Source organism: Onychomys torridus, chromosome 3 (genome assembly GCF_903995425.1).
Source record: "Onychomys torridus chromosome 3, mOncTor1.1, whole genome shotgun sequence".
Lineage (NCBI taxonomy): Eukaryota > Metazoa > Chordata > Mammalia > Rodentia > Cricetidae > Onychomys > Onychomys torridus.
In genome coordinates, this window is record NC_050445.1 from 92380664 (window position 1) to 92403001 (window position 22338).

General features: G+C 36.4%; 1 protein-coding gene across 1 annotated transcript in view; it reads right to left on the reverse strand.

Moving 5' to 3' along the window:
• Cntn3 (contactin 3) overlaps nt 1-22338 on the reverse strand; it is a 209651-nt gene that overhangs the window by 155328 nt on the left and 31985 nt on the right. Inside the window, exon 2 of the mRNA XM_036182004.1 lies at nt 20725-20820. Coding sequence (XP_036037897.1) covers nt 20725-20797 — 73 coding nt within the window. The 5' untranslated portion in view covers nt 20798-20820. The remainder of the gene's footprint in view (nt 1-20724; nt 20821-22338) is intronic.

The window sequence follows — 22338 nt, forward strand, 5'->3', positions numbered from 1 at the left end:
GACACTTTGCTCAGCCTGGAAGAAAGTTGCATCTTTACCCTTGACTGTACTCCCTGTGGGCACCTGCCCCTCCTTCCAATAGTGAACTTGAACTTTTCTTTATTTTTTAATTATTTATTATTTTTATTTTACATGCATTGATGTTTTCCCTGCATGTGAGGTTGTCAGAGCCTCTGGAACTGGAGTTACCGACAGTTGTGAGCTGCCATGTGGGTGCTTAGAATTGAACCCAGGTCCTTTGGAAGAGCAGCCAGGGTTCTTAATCATTGAGTCATCTCTATAACCCTGTATTTTTCTTATTTCAAAATAATTCTATATATTATTTCTACCCCATCTGAGATAATGGGTATACCCAACTGATTATAGTCCTATCATAAATGAAGTACATGTCCTCTAACAGTCTTTAAAAGTGCTTCAAATCTTCTCAGAACTCATAAACGTTGTTCAAGGAGCCAGTGAAAAATAGTATCCCACAACTTTGTGAATAAATATGGAAACCTGAATCCTCTTCTGTGTAACTGCTACCACCATTTAAAATCACTGTTTTATAAAAGATGTAATTTAAGCATAAACAAACAACAATGTACCCTCAAACATTAAGACTTTGTTGGAGAGCAAGTAAACCACAATTGCGAAAGTAAAACTTCAATGTAGTAAATATATTACTTTTCACAGTTAAAAATATTTACACTATCTTATTTAAGTAATGTAGTGAAATCTCACAGGAAAATAAGTGTATCTGAAAGGCATCACCTATGTGAGTCAATACATGTTCATATATCTTTAAAATAAGCTGAATCTGAACTATTTTGCTAAGGAAGTATACAAATTAACAGGCATGATATTTAAATGTCACAGCATTGCTGTTAGAGAAGAAAAATGACACAGAATAAAGTACCCCAAAATTTCAGTACACGGTTGAGCACATTTATAATCTCTGGGTTCAGGATGCCTAAGTAGGAGGATTGAGAGGCCAGACTGTGCTATACAGTGAGGCATTGTCTAGAAACAATTAACGTTGGTCCATAGAAAAATATTCATCAATCTACATAAGTGATGGCTGTATATGATGAAATGACATTTGGAAAAGTTGGGGACAGAGCTGCTTATCCAGTGAAGACTGCACCGGGATAACTATGTACCTGGCATAAATGCTAAGTCCTTTCCTTTAAACTTAAATTTAACTTTGTATGTGTAAATAACCTAAACGGTTAACATTTTCTGGATGTCTATTAAAGAAAAAGTGCTATGCTAAGTAGGTTATGTGCATTACTGTTTGTATTGTACACAAATCTTACTGAGGTTCACTTTCCCCCAATTTACACTGATGATAAACTGAAATTCTGAGAAGTCAGATGCTATTGTCTGGTTAAAGCAACGTGTGAGGGCAGATCCAGGATTAGGATTTAAATATATCAGAATCTAATATCTGAGCATTTTAATTTTGCCAATACATCAAAAATATCAAATTTCAAAAGGAAAAATGCATGCATATATATATATATATATATATATATATATTAAAATTAAAATGACTAAAATTAAAATATTGGGACATATTTTTTATGTAGAGATAAGACAACTACAAAACCATAGATAGAAAATGAAAATAAATCTCAGAGACATTATGATGTAAGATATAATGATGTAATATTTCAGATGCAAAATGGGTAAATGAGGAAAATATAGTATATTTAATGTTCACAGCTAAAAAAATTTGAAAACATGCCATTATGTGAAGTAAAATATTTACTATCACAAAACACAAGGAATAACTGAAAGGGACTGTAATTACAGTGAAAGTTCCCTTTAGAAGATATAAGAAAATATATAAATTTGGTTGCAATAGGTAGTGCTCAATTCCAGGAAAAGAACAAAGTGTAATGCCATGTAAGTACAAACGCACTCATGTGAAACCCATTATTATATATGCTAATGTAAAGTTAAGATAAAAGAAAACAAATTTAAAGAGAACATAAGAAGGTCAAATGATGCTTATTTTGATGTTGTGGTAATATGAAGAATTTTGTCTTCATTATTTAAGAGATTAATTTTATGTGTTTTATAACTATAAGTACTTTAATCATCTAAAAAAAAAAAACAACCACAATCTGTTTATTTTTAGTTTTAAAGGAATATAATATAATATAATATAATATAATATAATATAATATAATCAGATAAACAAACACTCGTACTTAAGAATTAAACCAACCAAACAAACAGAAGGAAAAGAGCCCAAGAGAAAGCATAAGACTAAGAGATCCACTCATTGACACACTCTGAAAGCCATAATATATACGCAGAACATCTGGAACAGACTTGTGGAGGCCCTGTACATGCTGATTCATTTATTTTTAATATCTCCATGAGAAAGGTGAAGGTTTGTTTTGAAGCCTTAATTTGTCTATCTTCCTCACGTTGGCTGTACACTTTGAGGAATTCTTTTTATCCTGTGTGCAGTTTGCTTTAGCTCCTAGTGATATCTTCCTTAACAAAACTGTAATTTCACCAAAAGGGAAAGATGGTACACATGAATGTATGTGTGAACCCTTGTGCAATGAAAACAGTCAGTATCCAAAGAACAGCAGCTTTATCTCTCATTGCATGTAATTATTTCTTATTTCTGCTAGAGTAAGAAGCAAGAATGAAAGGGTAGGGGAGAATTACAGCAGAGAACATATGCTGATCAATTCTTTTAAGGACTAAAAAGGCAACTGCACTTTGCTACACTGAATCTTGAAGATTACACAAAAGAAGATGTTCAGTCACTTCTTACACCTGCAGATCTAAAGAATGATCAATTGTAATGCTTTATTCTTCCTCTGATTTGAATGCCCAGTCTTCAACATCTGTATCAAAACAAGCATTTTTTTCTGTTTATCTATTTAATGCTTATAAAAACTACATAAAACTTCAGAGAAACAATGAGTAGTGTGAGCATTTGTCTCTAGGTACCAGGAGAATTACAACTGAGGGTCAACAAAGGTCTGGGTAAATCCTGAGTATGCCAAGTGTTCTTAACAGAAAATCCACAACCTTTGTTCATGCAAAATTATTTTCAAGTAATATATTTGGAAAGTACAGATAAATACTTAAACCATAAACAGTATTGACCTCACTATAAGAAGTTTCATTTTAATGAATGCTAATGATCTATTAACATTAAGGAACAGTTTCCTCCTTCTGTAACAAGAAGGGCATCACAGATATCATATAACAATGGCCTCTACAGTGAGTTTTGGTGGTTTTGAGCAGTATGGTGTGTCTTCGATTAGATTTTCTTTATTCTGTTATTTTCCATCTTAGGAAGGATTTTCTGGGCAATAACTGTCTTCCTGCAGTCAGCTTATAATGCTGGTAGGTACAACCTTAAGACATAGGTCATCAACAAGGTTTGACTACATTCTGCTCCAGGTGGACAGAGCAAAATTCAAGGTCACCTGCATTGAAGGAAATTACTACTCCACTGCTCTTACAACTTTGTGTTGTATTAATCCCTGGATTTAAGACTAGGAATATTTCTGATGTGCTTTTGAAAGTCTAGAACATGCCCTAAAGTCTATAGATGAAAATGTATATTCACTCTGTAAGGTACACCTTGCTAATTCAATAAGGTAATTCTCTTGCAGTGTGTGTGTTTGAATTTCTAACTCCAAAATATATCCCTATAGCTCATCTCTCATTCTATATACGAATCCAGCCTCAGCACTGTCCTGGAAAGACAATTTGAAGGATGTTTCCCCTAATCTTATTAGCCTTCTTCTAGGAGAGTATAACTGCCTATGCAATTCTCAATTTCATTACACTTACTAAATTTAAATTGTTGAAGCTTCTCTAGTTTGGACAGTAAAGATAGCTGTTAGTAAAGTACTTGCCATATAATCATGAGAACCTGAACTTGGTCCCTGGCGATTCCTAGAATCCATGTAATGAAGCTGGGTGTGATAACATTCAAATATCTCAGTGCTGTGGAATTGGAGGCAGGTGAATCCCTAGTGATCATCAGATAGCCAGTTTAGCTTAATGCATGAGGTTCAAGTCCCTATGGAGACTTTCTCTTGAAAAAAATTGGGTGGATGACACTTGAGAAAGACCCTTGGCTACCAAATATGTGAGTACACATAAGTACATCTACCCACTCCTTAAAGCTATGATATTTTGTTTGCCAACACACTGTGTCTAGCTCAAAAGAAGCTTGTATATACACAAGGGCTGTAGGCTATGTCGTTCAGCAAGACTCATTGCAGTCCCAGCAAAGTAAGAGGGAGGCCATTAGCCTGAGATTGCTCTGTAACCTATGGTCCTATATATACAAGCTGGAACTTCACTTGGAAATAACTGACTAAGAACGAAAAAAGTAAACAAAAGATCAAGCTTTCACTAGTCACAAATAACAGATCAGCTGATGAATCACGTAACTAAAGGGTTCCTATTGGATCATAGTCAAATGAGAGAAATGCTTCATCTAATGATAGTGAAATAAGATCAACACATCACAATAGTCAGTCAGCTGACATTTCAAATTCAGGCTGATGTTTAGCCTGGAAAAACTGATTATTCACAATGCTTAGGGTAGAGTGCTTTGCACTTCTTCCAGGTTTGAATGCCAGCCTATTCATGAATTTTTCCTGCACAAAAAAGCTTTCTTGGGTCCACTTTGTCTAAAGGTTTTCCTTAAACTATTCCTATATCCCACCTACAGGTTGTTCAAGCTCCTATTATAATTCTTCCTAGAAATCTGTTTTTTTTAAGTGCACAACAGCTGGAAGCTCACAAAATGATAAATAGTTCCTACTTGTTGGGCAAAGTATTTTGATGGGTTCTAACTTTTCACCTAATCTGAACACAAGATTTCCATCCAAAGATTTCTTTCTTTCTTTCTTTCTTTCTTTCTTTCTTTCTTTCTTTCTTTCTTTCTTTCTTTTTTAAGATTTATTTTATTTATTATGTATACAGTGTTCTGCCTGCATGCATCCTTGCAGGCCAGAAGAGGGCACCAGATCTTATTACAGATGGTTGTGTGCCACCATGTGGTTGCTGGGAATTGAACTCAGGACCTCTGGAAGAACAGCCAGTGTTCTTAATCGCTGAGCCATCTCTCTAGCCCCCCGTCCAAAGATTTCTAAATGATTGGTTCAGGATCCCGTGATTTAGCTGAAGAGTGAATGCCTAACTTGTGCTCATGCTTTCATAATTGAACTTGGTTGCTCACTTAGTTTGCAGTTTCATCAACTATGCTTTACTTTCTGGAAAGTTGATGTTTGTTTGTTTGTTTGATTTTATACCAAGGACCCAACCCCAGGCAGGGACTTATACATGGCAGACACATACTCTCCCCCTGATCTATACCTCAGCAATACTTTCCTTCCATTATGATGGTGTGATCATGGCATCCTGGTGTTAGCACACTAGTATTCCTTTCTATTCAATTAAGCATTCTTGTAGAGTCTTCATAGTTTTTACTATATATCCCCACAAGTCCACCAAGAATCAGAAACAATCTATAGATTCTGTTATATCCATTATGAGATGTAGTGTGAAACCATGACTTTTGGAGATAAAGAATTTTGCTCCTATACTCCATTCACAGAGGATTCAGAATATTTTATTTGCACCCTTCCATGGATGCCAGAATCCTCCTTGAGATGTATGTTTTGTAACAAAAGACCCTAAATTCTTATTAATTATAATAGAGAACAATGTCTTCTCACTGGGTGGGTCAGGATTCTTCAAACTCTACCTGTTCCTGACTTACAGAAATGAACCTGACACTCAAAATCAGCTTTAGAAACCAAAAATAACTTTTATAGCTACTAGGACAGGGTTAAGCGAACTCACAGACTGTTACAGCCTTGGGGAAAAGTTATCACATGAGCATCTGTAAAAGGATGGCAGTTTTAAAACTGTGCTAAGAATTAACATTTCGTGTTTATGCCAGATGTCAGGTACACTCCTTTTATCTGAGCTGTCAAAAAGCAGAATACGAGAGAAAAGGTCAAAACATCCTGAGGGATGTCAGTAGTGCTTAAAGATTGTAATGCTGGAAAAAGTTGCTTTAAGTGTACATCTACCACCACTTCAGATGTCAATTCAGATCAAGTGGAAACAGAACGGGCTTTCATAATAGCTTTGTGGGATGCAACATGCTTTGGCACTGGAGTCGAAAACACACCATGGTTACTGAGTGCCTGCCAGAGTGGGCCCCCTTTTCTGAAGATCAATGATTATGGATGATTGATGGACTGCTTTCCCTACCAGCAAACACCAGCCTGTTGTTATTACTAGAACAGATGTAAATGTGATCCGCACTTAATTAATTGAATTTACAAAATGCCAGAAATATATTAACTAGTCAAAACAACCTTTTAATTTTCTCCCCCAGATTTCATAATGATGTAATGAAGAAACTACCCACAAACATGTTAAGACATCTATAGCTGTGCTCATTCTGAACAAATTCGGAAACATGGAGGACTTATCCTCAGATGAAATAAAAAAAGACCCTTCTTGCCTCCTCTTTCCCTCCATCTTCCCTTCTTCCCTCCCTCCTTCTGTTTTATTCTTCCTTTACGATTTGATTTTCATTTATATTTCCTCAGTACAGAATTACATCTTTAAAGAAAACTCATATGGAAGTACAATGTTTAAAATACTTGAAGAGAAAGTTACTTATAAAAATTAGAAGTCTGTTAGCTAGTTATAAAAAAGTTATAAAAATGTTAGTTAGGCATAAAAGTTAGAGGGCTGCACACAAAGTTGTAACACTAATAACTTTTAGTGTATTTTGAAAATGAATGCTGTAGTCTATCTTTCATCTAAGTAGCCATTTTCTGTTTGGAGTTCTAAGTACCTCCATCCTGCAACACTTCCTGAACAAAAGCTGTGTGCTCTCTGGAGAATGGCCATATCTATATTTCTCTCTTCAGATATAGGAAGCCAACCTTGTCCAAGAAAACGCTCTGAGAAATAAAAGGTGTTTTCTCTAACATTTTAGAACAGGTTTTAGAAGAAAAAAGTGTTCATACTTTTCTATTAAACCTCACACTATTAAAAAGAGCACACTGTGAAGATTGCTGCTGACTCAGACCCAAGTGGTTGGTCTCTTTGGATAGCATGGGCTGATGAGACTGTAAAAGCATTAGAGAAAACAGGGTCAATAGAGCATAGACTTTGCACCTTTACTGCCTAGACTTAATACACCAACCCACTGGCCAGAATCCTGCTGGAGAGGATGTGCAGAGCAATGTTATAATTGGTGGTAAAATGATGGGTGTTGTTGTTGTTGCCAAGGATACATGAAAAGCTGTGAAAAAAGAAATTCAAAGGGAATTTTATAAACTCACAGGTGTGTGACTCAAGAGGGACAATATCTGCAGTCACTGTGTTGGTACTAGAGATTTCAAGTATTCTAGAAATAAAACAAGAGCTCTCTCTGTATCTCTCTGTCTTTCTCATTTTCTGTCTCTGTGTCTCTCTATATCTCTCTATTTCTGTCTCTGTTCCTCTGACTCTGTGTCTGTATCTGTGTCTCTGTTTCTGTCTCTGACCCTCTCTCTCCTGTGTGAGAAAAAACTTTTCAGTGCTGGGGATTGAACCAAAGCTTCTAGCATGTTAAGCAATCACTCTCCCACAGACAGACCTATATTCTCAGACTTCTTTTCAGTTTTTAGTTTCATTCAGTGGCTAATGAAGATGAACAGTATAATCTTAAGCTCCACCATGGATCCTGAGCTATCTTCCCCCTCACAATCTTCTCAAACCAGCCTGCCAAGGAGCTGGTTGCAATCCTGAGTGATAGAAAAATTAAAAACTTTCTAGACTTATGTAAAATTTCCTACAAGACAAAGCAAGCCATTTGTCCATAGCTATAATAAATATATTGCCTCTTGATTATTGTTTGTACTAGTAGGAGCAACGTATGTATATGTGTATGTATGTATGTGTATATATATATATATATATATGTGTATGTATGTATGTATATGTGTATGTTATGTAACTGTAACTGTATGTAACTATAACTGTATATGTAACTGTAACTGTATATATATATATATATATATATATATATATATGTCATTTAACTTTCCAACTCATCTTTCTCTTGATTTGACAAAATCAAATGCAAACATTACAGAACCAGTGTTTATGCCTAATAAGTCCCCAGTCTTTACTCTCCCACAACTTTGTTGTATTTAGCTGACTGATTTAGCCTCACTTTGGGGACATAAAACATTTGCTAAAGGAAAGTAATGATGTAAATTAGGCTAGAAGGGGAGATGCTTAATTAGTTCTGAGAAGTATGTAAAACAAAGATGGAAAACTCCAGAAGGGTTGAGAAGCTCTTGTCTAGTACTGCAGGCCTCTAGGATCCTATAATGAGCTACTTTAATTAGCCTTGCTGGGAATTAATTTATGTACTTCCAAATTTAATAGAAGTATATTTTCAAGACTATAAACCATAAACTTAGATGTCTCTGAGACTGTGTTCTTTAATAACATTTAGTGAATGAGACTTCTTCTTTTTTTTTTTTAAGTTAGAACTAATAAAGTACTCTTGAAAGAAAGACTTCTAACAGCAGTGCACAGGCTAGAGGTACCTTTAAATCATGCTTTGTTTGACCCAGCTTTTGAGAACAGTTTTGTCAAACTGACCAACAAATAGCTTCTGGCTTTTTTAGAAAATTTTAAGAATACACTTTTCATTATTTACTTTTCTTATTTGCATGCATATATGGACAATTCTCACAGATGTCAGAAGATGGCATCAGAATGTCTACAACTGTAGTTTCCATTGTTTGGGAGCTGTTACATGGGTGTTAGGAACTGAAATTGGGTTCTCTGCAGAAAACAACAAGTATTCTTAATCCCTGAGCCATGTCTCCAGCTCCAGAATGTACTTTCATCATGACAATAATCAACTGTAGAAGAGTAACACAGGCTCTTCTTAGATGGAGCAATTTTTGGTGACTAAAGCTCCTCCAGGTCCAAGCTGGATGATGTTTTACACTATACGTTGTTTTTTCTGTTCTCTTCTTGGTTGTGTAACAAAATAATAAACCATTTACTGTATATAAGTCTGTCTAATCTTGGGATATTAAATAAAATTCTAGGCTTAAGTTTGCTATTATAGAAAATTACGTACTTGCTATTCATCTTTCTGACAGGGTATTTGGGATTCCTTTGCTCATCTCAAGGAAAAGAGTTCTTCCAAAAAGAGAAACAGGCGTCAGAATGATACATAGACTGTTGTTGAAGAGAAGAGGCCTTTTTAAGGAAGTTTCTCTTCCATTGTTAAAATGACATGTTCCAAGTAAGAATCAATCTTTACCAAAATATCAACAAGAAGTCATGGTATAGGTAGTTTTAATTGTCAACTTGACACAATGTAGAATCACCTGGAAGGGAGTCTCAGTGAGATCAGGTTCACCATCAGGCATGTCTATGAGGGATTTTGCTTGTTATGTTAGCTGAAATGGAAACACTCATCCCACTGTAGGTGGCACCATTCCCTGAATAAGGGCCTGGACTGTTTAAGAGTGGAGTAGTGGCATGCACATATTCATTCTCCATGTTCTGCAGAGATGTGAGGGCTAGCTGCTTCAAGTTACTATTGCCTTGACTTCCCTGCAATGGTAGACTGTTGTCTGGGGTTGTAAGACACTAAATAAATTATTTTTATATGATATTGTTTTTTCCAGGGTATTTTATCGCAGCACAAGAAATGAAGCCAGGAAGTCACAAGGAGTTGAACAGCAGATGACTCTTAGACTCTAGACTCAGGTGACACAAAAGGAAACAACCTTTGTTGTCCTAAGACAGTGAGACCTTGGAATCACTTGTTGCTGTGCCATAACCAGATGCAAATGGATAATAGAGTAAATTTTTATCTATAGCAAAAATATCTCTGTGTGACGTATGCAAAATATACCTATGTCTCTAATGAAAAGCCATGGTACTAATTAAAACCAGCTAAGGAGACATACATGTGACAAAAAAACTTAACTCAAAATTGCTACATTTTCTATGTTTGATAAATGCAAATAACATTGGCAATGTCATTCAGTTGTTAGAATGCTTGCCTAGCATGCACAAACTCTAAGGTTTAATACTTAGCATGGCATAAGCCTAACACGGTAGTGAACACTTTAAATCCTTGCACTCAGAAGTAGTGGCAGGGACCTGAGAAGCTCAAAGTCATTGATTACAAGAATGTATTGTATGAAAAAAAGTCTATTTTTTTCTTTTTTTATTATATTTGTGTTTTAATTTTACACATCAGCCATGGGTTCCCCTGTCCTCCCCCTCCTGCCCCTACCCCCACCTTTCCCCTATCCCCTCCCCTCCATTTCCATGGCCAAATGAATGGAAACACATGAATTATGAACCAATGGCTGTGGAGCCCCCAGCTGGATCAGGCCCTCTGGATAAGTGAGACAATTGAATAGCTTGAACTGTTTGGGAGGCATCCAGGCTGTGCAACCAGGACCTGTCCTTAGTACATGAGCTGGCTGTTTGGAACCTTGGGCTTACACAGGGACACTTTGCTCAGCCTGGAAGGAGGGGACTGGACTTGCCTGTACTGAAAAAAATATCTATTTTTTAAAATCATCCTGAACTACATATCAAGTTTAAGGCCAACTTGATATATCTGAGATCTTATCTGTTTTTTTTTTAAAGAGAAATAAATAAAAAAGTTAAAATGATAATAAAGTATGCCATTCATTTACATTACTTGGCTAAACCCTGTAGAACCCCCCAAAAGAATGGTGATCATTATGAACTTCTTATGAATAGTCTTAGAAACAAAATATGGAAATATTCATTAAAATATGATTCACTTCATGATTTATCTTTAAAACCCAATATTATTTCAAATTTTAATAACAAAAAGGCATTTTTAAATAAAAGCAATGTCTAAAACAGACACACATAAGTTTTGAAACTCCATCCCTACAAGATTCCTCTGGTTTTTATTCTAGGCAGACTCTATCCCTTTAGATACGACAAACACAGATACAACAGGATACAAATCCAAACTATTTCAGACAAGGTGCCAATGTGGTGCCTATGAGGTCCAGAGCTAGGCAAACTTATCCAACTCCTGGGAAATGAGCTGAATTTCTGTGAGCACACAGATGTAGCTCATGACTTATCCACTACTCCACTTCTGGGCAGGTGGACACATGCCAGGAAAACTCTCAGCTACATCACTCAGTATATAAGCAACCAGGGTCTCCAATTTAGCTGAGATTAGTAAAGAAAGCATTCTGCTGACTGGGAATTGCCTGGGTTATAAATAAATGAACATCGATGCTCTGTACAAAGTAGTCTACTTTGCTATTTTAGTTCAAAATGTCTACTCAAATTTACTCACAAAAACATTTCTCCTCTTGTACTTCCTCGGAAACTTTAAAATCATGTGGCCTGAAGACAAAGTATGGCTAGGGTGGCTTCAAGACTCTCTGGATCAAAATTCCCCAGAGTCATGAGTGAATAATGCAGATTTCTAGAAAAGACACTGCACCCTGGGGTCTGAACTGGGGACTGAGCCTACAGCACACATTTTTAGCATGTCTTCCAAACAGCTATAGGAGGCAGCTGCTCAAAGTCATAGAACATTGCACTTAACACACAGGTTAGGAGCTGTGTGTCCACAAGCCCTAAAGGCACTTAATTATGCAAGGACTGTCTACTTAAATGCAGTAGAAGCTGGGTCGTTGTAGCAATTCAGTTCCACTTCCTCTTAGGCAGAGAACATCAGGAAACTTAGTCAATATCCTCACCTCCTTAGGTCCTAGTTAGGGAACTAATATCAGTTGTGCTGGCACATAGATGAAGTTCAAGCCAGGCCTATTTAAAAGTCTCACTCCTTTTCCCTGTTTCTTCATCTTCAAGCAATATGCATGAAGGGCAGGTAAGGTCAGAAGCACTTGATCTGGATGGATCTGAGAGACATGTACTGCTCTTCAAGTTAAGCTAATGCATTTTTAGGTCTCTTTATTCACACAGGTTCTCTAGACTTGATTAAAACACAAAGATCAAGCCAACAAAATGATTCAGTGAGTAAAGTTGCCTGGCACCAAGGCTGATAACCAGAATTTGATTGACAATCTGACTTTGATCATCACGGAGAGTTCGATCCCTAGCACACACATGGTAGATGGAAAGAATCAACACCCAACAGTTGTAGTCTCATCTCATCTCTACACATATGCTATAACAAAAATGTCACACATACACACATACACACACACACACACATACACACACACACAGTGAGAGAGAGAGAGAGAGAGAGAGAGAGAGAGAGAGAGAGAGAGCTTAAAGAAAATAAAATACAACATTTATATAATTACAAAGTAACCATTATTTTATCTCTTCTAAGCTACTATAAAATGTAATTCCTAGCTCTGATATAGTGGTAGCATTGTTTCTCCTCATTTCTGGGATGCAATGTTAAGAAACAAAGCTTTATTATACACGAGAGACACTAAATTCACAACCTTTTATAGGCATCAGCCAGAAACCCAAGCTTTAAAATAAACTCTTTTTGAAGAACTATTTCTTGATTGGTGGTTTCAAATGCCTAATTTTCACTGTGTAATTTTTTGATGGGTTTCATGCTTAGTCAGACTCTTGTCTGTGGGTGGCAAAGAGGATCGTAACAAGAACTCAGCTGACTCTGGAGAAGAAGAAAACAAATTTCTTGTTTCACATCATCCTCTATTGGACATTAAAAGGATCTAAGGTTGTACTGTGAAGGGAAGTTTGGAGTCTTGCTGTATCTAGAAGATGTATGAGGAATGGTCAGGTCAGTGGCATATCTGAAATCAGAGGAGATTGGGATAGAGAGATGACTCAGCTGCTAAAGGCTAGTTTCACAATAAAAATATAAGAGATTCTCACATTGACAGAAATGGAGAGTGTATGGAGGAATCAATAAATCCACAGTTACTTCAGATTGCCTTTCATGACCCTTTCTATGATTATCTCTGATGTCTCTATAACAATAATTAAAGAAGGATGCTAGGGGACTTCTTAAAATGTGGAACTGATGTTTCTACATTTCTTGTACTAAATTTCCTATTCTCCTTACATCCATTTTGTTAACAGAAACACACATATGCATGCACACGCACACAAACACTACCAACCACAATGAAGGGTGGGAATGCAATGTGTGGGTGTACATTGCAAAATGTCCCAGTTCTTCAGTCCTTAATTTTTTTCTGACATGTCATTTATCTGTCTCTACAGGGTACTATGTCTCACTCCTGGGCATCAGCATTCCCTAATGCCTAATGCAGAAGATATACAGGAACTATTCTACTTTCCCAGGTTAGAAACTATATGCTTTCAAGTCAAACTACCAAATTACCTCGATAAAGCATCTAATTTGCCCAGCTTGTGACAGAGATACTCCTTCACCAGAAGCCAGATGTAAAATACTAGCTGTGGGCTCTGCTTAAGAGGACAAGGGAGCCCAAGGGGGAATGCCTGCCTTAGCACTAATGTTAGCACAGGGTGGACATCTCAAGGCATCCTCACTCCTGTCTATCTAGGCATAGTTTTTATTCTAAAAAGCAAGTCTTGGAGGGGCTTTTTGGTGATTGTCTCAATCCTAGGGCTAAGGAAAAAGGATGACAAATTTGTTGTCACTTTGGGATACATATGAAGATTCTGCCTTAAAAACAAACAAAAACAAGAGAACTCAAACAGGCGGTAACATGGTTATGAGGAACGATGTTGTCCAAATCTGGGGACAAAATTTTCAGGTAACAAAACCTCCTGGTGTAGTAGAGACAATATAATTAATCTTCTTCAAGGATTCATATAAAACAGTTTTAATTTCATGCTTTGCCAGATGACAAATACATTAGGACTGTGGTATATTGTCACATGTGTAAAGTAACATGAAAATAAACAGTTCATGTGTGTTGCCTTCTTAAATCCTCACAATGATCATCTAAGGATGGATTATGATTTACCTGTACACAAGAAGAAAGGGACACAAAAGTTAGGAAAGTGCTCCAAATTTCAGATTAGAACATACTCCAAATGTGAGATTTAGAACTCCAATGATCCAGCACCAGCCTAGTTTATGGCTTCTCTATACCTTGTGTGTGTGTGTGTGTGTGTGTGTGTGTGTGTGTGTGTGTGTGTGTGTGTGCATGTAAGATGGTGTTTAAAAATATTTTAGTTAGATCCAGGTATCCATCAAAAGTATTTGAAGAATGTAAAAATAATGCAATTTGAGACAAACAACTTCAACAAAACACTCAGAGGTTTATATGTGCATAAGAAAATTTCTCATATTTTTCAATTTTAAAAACTATTAGTTCTACATTTGAAGCTGAAATTTCTTGCTCTGTGGCTTTGTGTAAATTCTATAACTACCCTGAGCCTTAGCTTGCCAATGTTAAAAAATAGCACCACTGATCTCTTTAAATGGATGCAATATCACCTTGAATATCAGCACTGTTACTGTCATTCCAGGGCTACCTAGTTACAAGCTGGAGGACCCCTGTAGTCTCAAGCGACCCAACATCCTGAGAATATGGAAAATCATAATGAACTTGCAATATTTTGAAAAGTGAGCCCGCTAAATTACACTTGGGGGCTGGCTCTGGATAGGGCTCAGTAACAAGTGAGTTGAATATATCCCTATCAAGTTTATTGCAGAGTGCTCATAGGTTTTCTTCTACTTTATGTCAAGCATTTTCAGATGCAACAGTAAAAATGTTCTGAGATGTATAATGTAGTGCACATACCAAGTTAATTTTTGGATATATCTGTAAAGCAATGCAAACAAAATGGATCAATGGAACGAGTGATCGATAAATAGATGGAAGGAGGGAAGGAAAGACGGAAAAAAGAAAGGTTGGCTAACTCAATGAATGCGCCACTGGCACCTGGTGACAGAAAATCTTTTAAAAATGCATATATAAATGTAATATATTATCCATTCAGTCTACTAGTAGATTCTCTACCTCTTTGCCTTTATATGTTTACCTACCACTTAGCAAGAAACAATGGATTCGAGGCAATATTCTGTAGCTTAGATGACAAAACCTTAATAATCTAACACTTATCAGCTTCTTAATTCTGGTTTTGGTTTTAATGACAATAGTAACAGTATTATACGGCTACTGGGCAGTCTTCCTCAGTTTCTGCTTTTATGGAAATAGAAGACACCGTTTTGAAGTGAATCAAGTCTACATTTTGCTTATGGGAAAACTATGATGACTTTCAGAAAGGCTGTGGACTCTAACATTTAAACAGAGCTCCTGTTTCAGGTGTGACTGCATTATAAATAGTGAATTGTGGTTTAGGAAAACTGAGTTCACAAAACAAGGGGAAGCTATAATTCCAAATAAAAATATTGTGGGAAATTAATGGTTAAGAATCCTGTGCCTTTTCACACTAGGTGATGGATCTTTCTGTCTTGTTAATGTCTCCACTAACTCAGCAAATTCACACAGAGATGAAAAATTTCTATTTGGTGCCATCTATGCTACCTTAGGTAACTTTTACATTTTGGCCCGGTTCATTTTGGGAGGAAGAAAATCATGAAGATGTAGCTCTACAGGGTGTAAATCCCACACCATCTGGTTGTGCAGCTTCAGTTCTCGCCTTGGTCACACCAACACTTTACACAGCAATTTTTAGCACAAAGTTGCTTCAGCCTTTACTACCTGCTGCTTGACACCTCACAGCCTCCCTTTCACATCCCAAAGGCTGTGTTGTTGGAAGTGGATGACATCCTACAGAACTGAATGTTCAAATGCCTGCATATAGTACAGATATGGCAAGGTACAGAAGAGGCCAGTTTGCTTTGGGAACACTAGGAGAGGCGTTGAGTCTTTTATCCAAACACAATAAATTTTACCTGCCATCATTGGACAAAGACAACTCTTGATTAAAATACATGCATGGAATAACTTGATTAACCTGTGAATTTCTGTCTAATTCATATATTAGGCAGGTGGTGCCTAGACACCAGCCTTGTAATCTTATTTGCAACATGATGATTTTTCTAATGCATTTGAGTTCCTCATGATTTTATGATGGCTAGCATCTACATGCAAATTGCACTAATTATCAGTGTTTCACATTATTGGAAAGTAGATTAACAATTACTCTATAGAAAATCTATGTTGAGTGTCTTATTTCTGGTTTGTCATCTTGCTGTTCTCCATGTAATGTAAGGTATTACTTCCTCTATTTTCAGAGAGATTCTGGATTGTTATGCAGAAAAGCAACAAACTGAAAATTACAGACGGCATGAAAGAATAAAGGAAAGATTAAGAAATTTCTCATATGACAACAATTCTTCTGATCAATGGATGTATGGAGACCTAGGATCAATTTGTAATTTCCTCAAACCATGGTGAAAATTTCCTTTAATGGCATTAGATAAATGGATGACTGTCTCAATCAAAGCAACTCAAGTCGCAGTATGGAAAACATACTGGATTCTTAACTTGAGCTTTGTTAGTTCATATCCCCACTCTACTTATATAGAAAAGTATTGATGTATTCAAATAAACCAAAAAGTTAGTAATTTATCTCATGAACACAAGAAAAATTTCAGGCACTGTTAGGCTCTTCTGCATGCTAACAATGAGTCTATCCCTGACCTACATCTCAAGGCCAAATAAGAAGTTTCAATACAACTTGATTGTGGCCAATAATATTAGGAGAAATGGTACAAAGGAAAGAACAATGGCAAAGAAAGAGAGAAGAGTAATTATTAACCATCAATAAATAGCAGAGCTATAGTTCTCTCTGATGAGAATGCTGACATTAGGAAGTTCCAAGCCAAGGGAAATTGCAAACAAACGAAAAACTTTGGCACTTAATTGAAATCTATAACCTAAAAATTACCAAATGAGCAATATCTGTATAGTTATGAATTTCTGACTCCTCAAGAGTTCTCTTCAAGATGAGGAGAGACACTGTGGGTATGACAAGGGTCTTTTGGAGTATATGACATCCATCTATGATGAAAGGAAACTTATACAGATAACTCAGTGTTTTTTCCTGCCTTTCTATTTTCATCTTGTGATCCACTGAAGAAGACATGTTAATGGAGGTTTGAGATATTCATAGATTTTGTGGAGTAATATACCAAACTACTAATGACCTTCATTTATTCCCATATGTGTCATAGAATTTAACTCTTTTTTAAATTTTTTATTTTACAATTTAGTTTAATTTTACATATCAGCCACAGATTCCCCTGTCCTCCATCCTCCCATCCCCCTGCCCTCCCCCCAACCCCCCCCCCATTCTCATCTCTTCCAGGGCAAGGACTCCCCTGGGGATTCAGCTCAGCCTGGTAGTGGGACCTAGACCTATCCTCAGTGCATGAACTGGCTGTTTGGAGCCTGGGGCATATGCAGGGACACTTTGCTCAGTCTGGGTGAAGGGAGAAGGGGACTGGATCTGCCTAGAGTTTAACTCTTTAGTTATTTTCTATTGATTATGAGACGTAAACCAAATCTACATTAGCGATTGTGTTTGCTTTCATATTACACCTTTGGGATCAAGAGTCATGGATTAAAATCATGGTCCCTTTTATTTCTTGGACTCTGTGATCATCATTAAAAGGCCAGCTATATAACTTCAGCCTTAGGACTTAGACAAGAGTTTTATGAGACAATAAAAATATACAAATCGGTTAGAGACCTGGAAGGCCACAAAACAATGAAATAAATCAGGGTGAAGAGTACCTTAAGGACACTGCTTCAGGCTCAAATGTGAGGTGGATGGTGGGCTATTCTCAGTGGAGACATAATATTTTGTACGAATGAGCTAAATGCATTCTAGTGGAAGCTAAGAAAAACAGCTAGGTAAGAAGGCTGAAGGGCAGAATGACATAAACAGGTAAAGCACCAGAGACTTTGCAAAGTGCAGGAGACAGTTAAAATCATGCTGCTGAGTGGTCCATGGACTAGCTATGGAATCTTCTCAGAAAAGCCTATTAGAAACACAACATGTAGACTCACTGGATCAGAACCTGCACTGTGTCAAGACTAGGGTTAATTAATTCGCAATTAAAGTGTCAGTCTCAGAAGCAAAGTACTAGAAAATGCCTGAACTAGGCCTTTGAATCAACACAGAGAGGGTGTCTGACCATAAAACATTACTTAGTGCTGGTTTCTACATGAAAATATCAGGCATGGAAATTATAACAAAACCATTAAATCTGTTGCCTATAATTTTTAAGGGATAAGAGGGAAATCAGAAGAGGAGAATTAAAATAGTTAGGAGATGGGAGGCCAGAGCAGAGGATAGTGTGTAGGGAGGGATAACTAAGGGATTTTTAATACCTATATGAAACTTACTACTCTATAAGTTTCATTTTATGTGTGTGTGTGTGTGTGTGTGTGTGTGTAAATTAAATGGAGTTGTCATATAATGGAAGAGAGAATATCTCAACTAGAAATCATATGCTACCAAATAAAACTCTCAATACCAGAAGTGAGTTACATCTTTTCGAGTCATTGCCCAAAGAGGCTCCTTATATCCCCCACAAACTACAGGCTATCACCAATGCTATTGGTTACCCTTGGTTATTGGTTATTGCTGAGAAGACCCTTTTGCTGAAGAAACTACATACTTGCAGTAATGAACATGGAGAAATATAGCTGGTACTGAACTGGAAGTTTCAGCTGTACTGGCTAGCAGTAATAGTGCTAGAAGGTTCTACACAAGCACTAGAGGTTAAATTAATCAACACTCTTATCCATCTAGGAACACTGAGCTGTGTGAGATGTAATAACAACCTGCCTGAAAGCTATACCTACTGATATAATAGTGGCACCAATGGTAGGGACTAACCAACCACTTTTTTAAACATTGGATTTAAGTCCACGTTCATGAGATGGAACCCATATATTATGTTGTTAATGATGCAAAGAACTTGGAAACTATATAGGTCATTGGCTCAGGAGAAAACATATTACTATTATTTTGACAAATGAATATAGTGATAAAAATAACTCCTAATGACACATTGCTATACCCATAGATCAGTGCATTGCCTCCAATTCTCTAATTTTGAAATTGCAGAAGTCCTTGGCTTGGGCTGCTCTTACAGTACACCCTGTGTATTTTCTTTTGAAAAATGGCTACAGGGTCTAGATTACAACATTTCACCATGATCAAGAGTGAGCACCATGCTTGAAACTTTACTACTTACAGCTCTGAAAGTCTTGATAGGCTATCTGTCCTCTTATCAATATTTTGAAAACTCATATCCTGCAACCCAAATACAAGCTGGGTGGGAAGGATATCCAATAAGGTTATTTCCTACCTTAAGCCACATGAGTCATTTCTGGTGAAGATTTCACTCTCATCATTTCTAGGAATGAGCTCCTATACTCTACCTTAGACTGAGATCCATCCTTATCATCTATATAACCAAGAGACTCTCACTTGTAGATAATGCCTGTAAAGCATTTTACCAGCACATTGCTTAATATTCAAGGAAAACTCAATAATGGAAGCCATTAAAACTAACATTATTGCCATGATGATTACTTCTTTTTCATGCTTACTTCATTAGGTCCCATAAGAGGGAATATGAGAGGTGAATCCAATTTGATAGTTCCTTTACTCACCAAAACTAATGCTTTTAAGTATTTTAACCACAGAGAAAGAACAAAGAGGAAATGAAGTAATATAAAATAAGCAAAAATAACACAAAGAAATGAAGAAAGAGAACAATTCTATGTCTGGAGAAGATTGTGGAGATTTCAGAGGAGAAATCCTCAGCAGCCCCGGCCAGGGCCATGAGAACTCTGAAAATGCCTTCATTGCTTACACTGCTAAGCCCTGCTGCACTCACAGCTTCAGGTGCTCTGAGACCTGGATCTCACCCTCTACAGAATTAAAGTCCCTCAGTCATTCCCATGCAGAGGAAACAGCTGACATAGAAAGAGTTCTTTCTAGAAAAAAGTATCTGTGCCTGCCTGGTTGATACTTACAACACTCATTAAATGCTGTATCTTGGGAAATAAAGCAGTGGATTTTATTTGTCAAAAGCTTTTTAAATTTTCTGAATCTAGAAATTTTTTCATTTCAGGAATATGTTCATGTGTTCAACAGATACTTAGTTTCCTGTTATAAAGAATCTTGGTGGAATGCAATTGGGCAGAACATAAATGCTGGCTTAGGTCTATGCTACAGTAATATATAAACCAATATGTCAGGACAGTGGATAAGGACTATGTCTCAGCACTGAGGAGATCCAGATCAGTGAAAAGTGCATCTTTTACATTTAAATCTGACCTGGCCCTGGCCATCTTCCTGTATAATAAAGCACTGACAAAGGCATTCTTGTGCTTATGTTATTCACTTACTAATACTATACATATCTTGAGGGTTAATGTGTATTATTTGAAGATATTTCTTTTCTTCTTCACCTACAATCTAACCAGACTTACACATTTATTTCATAGGTGTGCTTTAATACTAAAATAGTACTATATGCTACAACCTAAAGCTGAAATAAATCAAGATGTTTTGAAGTAGAATCACAGAGCCTGGCGAACAGTTGTCGGCTCTTTTGTTCCAGTTTAGCCAGGAGTACCTAAACTAGTCATCCAGCTTTTTAGGGTAAACTGCAGAAACAACCCTGGAGTGTGAAGTGCAGGTCTTGATTTGCAACCCCATGCATACATGATAAGCAGAATAGGGAATAGTACTCACCACCAGAGTGTGGTGGGGGTCCGCAGAGGAGAACCACTCCCTGACCTTCACGGACTGATACTGTGCTTCTCATTCTGGTTTTAAAATTTTCAAGATCTATTCAAAAAAGAAAGGAAGAAGAACATTTCAGAAAGAAAAACAACATGTTGTCTTTCTTTGGAGACAAATGTTCAAATCTCTCCCAAGGAACCCCAAGAGAATATTTGCATTCAGGACAAACAGTAGGATTTGATGTCTTTATTAAGCCTTCTTGGAAATCAGCTGTATAAATACAATACCAATATATGCTCATTGATCCTATGTTGCTGTAGCAGGATTACAATGGTCTGGGACATCCAAAATAGCAAAGTGTATGTGAGAATAAAATAACCACATAGTATGATTCAATGAAAACAATTGAAGTATCCTGCCATGTAAATTTGATGGCCATATCCACCCCAGTAACTCACTACAACCTAATGACAGTGAACCCCACTGTCTGACCATCCATGTCCAAACTCCTACCTTATAATACCTGATCATAAGCATCATGTATAAACATTATCCTCTACCTGTAATTATTTAAAATTATGGAACAACTTAAAAATAGAGAGTTTCCAGGTATCAGTCTAATTAATGTTCTGAAGGGCTGTATGGAAGGTACATAAGTAGAACTTAGAACATAGCAATAAATTAAGTGGACATGCCTAATTTTATTTATAGCTGCAAAAAAATACTAGTTATTTCTATAATAACCAAAAGGATGACTTTCAAGAATTCAATAATGTGTTTTTTTAAAAAATATCAATCAATGGCAAATACTATTTTTATTATTAGCAGTACTTTTTTAGTAAAAGCATAATTTTTTCCAATAACAACTCAAGATAACACAAATAGATTTAGACTTCCTAGCTTAACTGACCACAGAGCAAAAGAACTATTGACTTCCTTTTTTAAATAGCTGAAGTCTATACAAATTGTTATTCTTTATCTGTGTTCCCAGTAAATTCCATAATAAACTCATTGACTCACTAGAAAATACAATACTTAATTAAGTCTATACAGTAAATGGAAGAAAGATATGTTTCTCTAACTTCAAAAAATGTTTGAGAATTATACAGTTTACCATCTATATGTGAAAAATTGTACTATACACATACAAATTAACACACACACACATACAACCCCCCCACACTTCTTAACTCTTACACATTTTATAAAATGTCTAAGAGGGTATATTGCAATATTCATGTCGCACATATCTTTGGGAATAAAATTCAGAAAACTTCGACTTCCCTTTGAAACACATAAAAAGACAAGGCCTTATTTTCAAATTGGCAAAACCTTAATCTATAAACATTTACAATTATTCCAAGCACCATAAATCAGTACAGCAAGCAAATAAATTCTTGTATTTACAATTATATTTTTATTGAGATATAGTATTGATCTTAGAGTGGAGGATGTCACCAATGTGAACAGGTGCAACCAGAAAAGAAGGGAATCTAAATATTCATTTTCATTAGAAGCTAATCTACAGAAATAAATGATATCATAACTTCTTAAAGATGCAGTAAAGTTAAAAGATTCCTAAAATGCTAAAACTCCTATAGTATGAGTTGTAACTAGAATGCT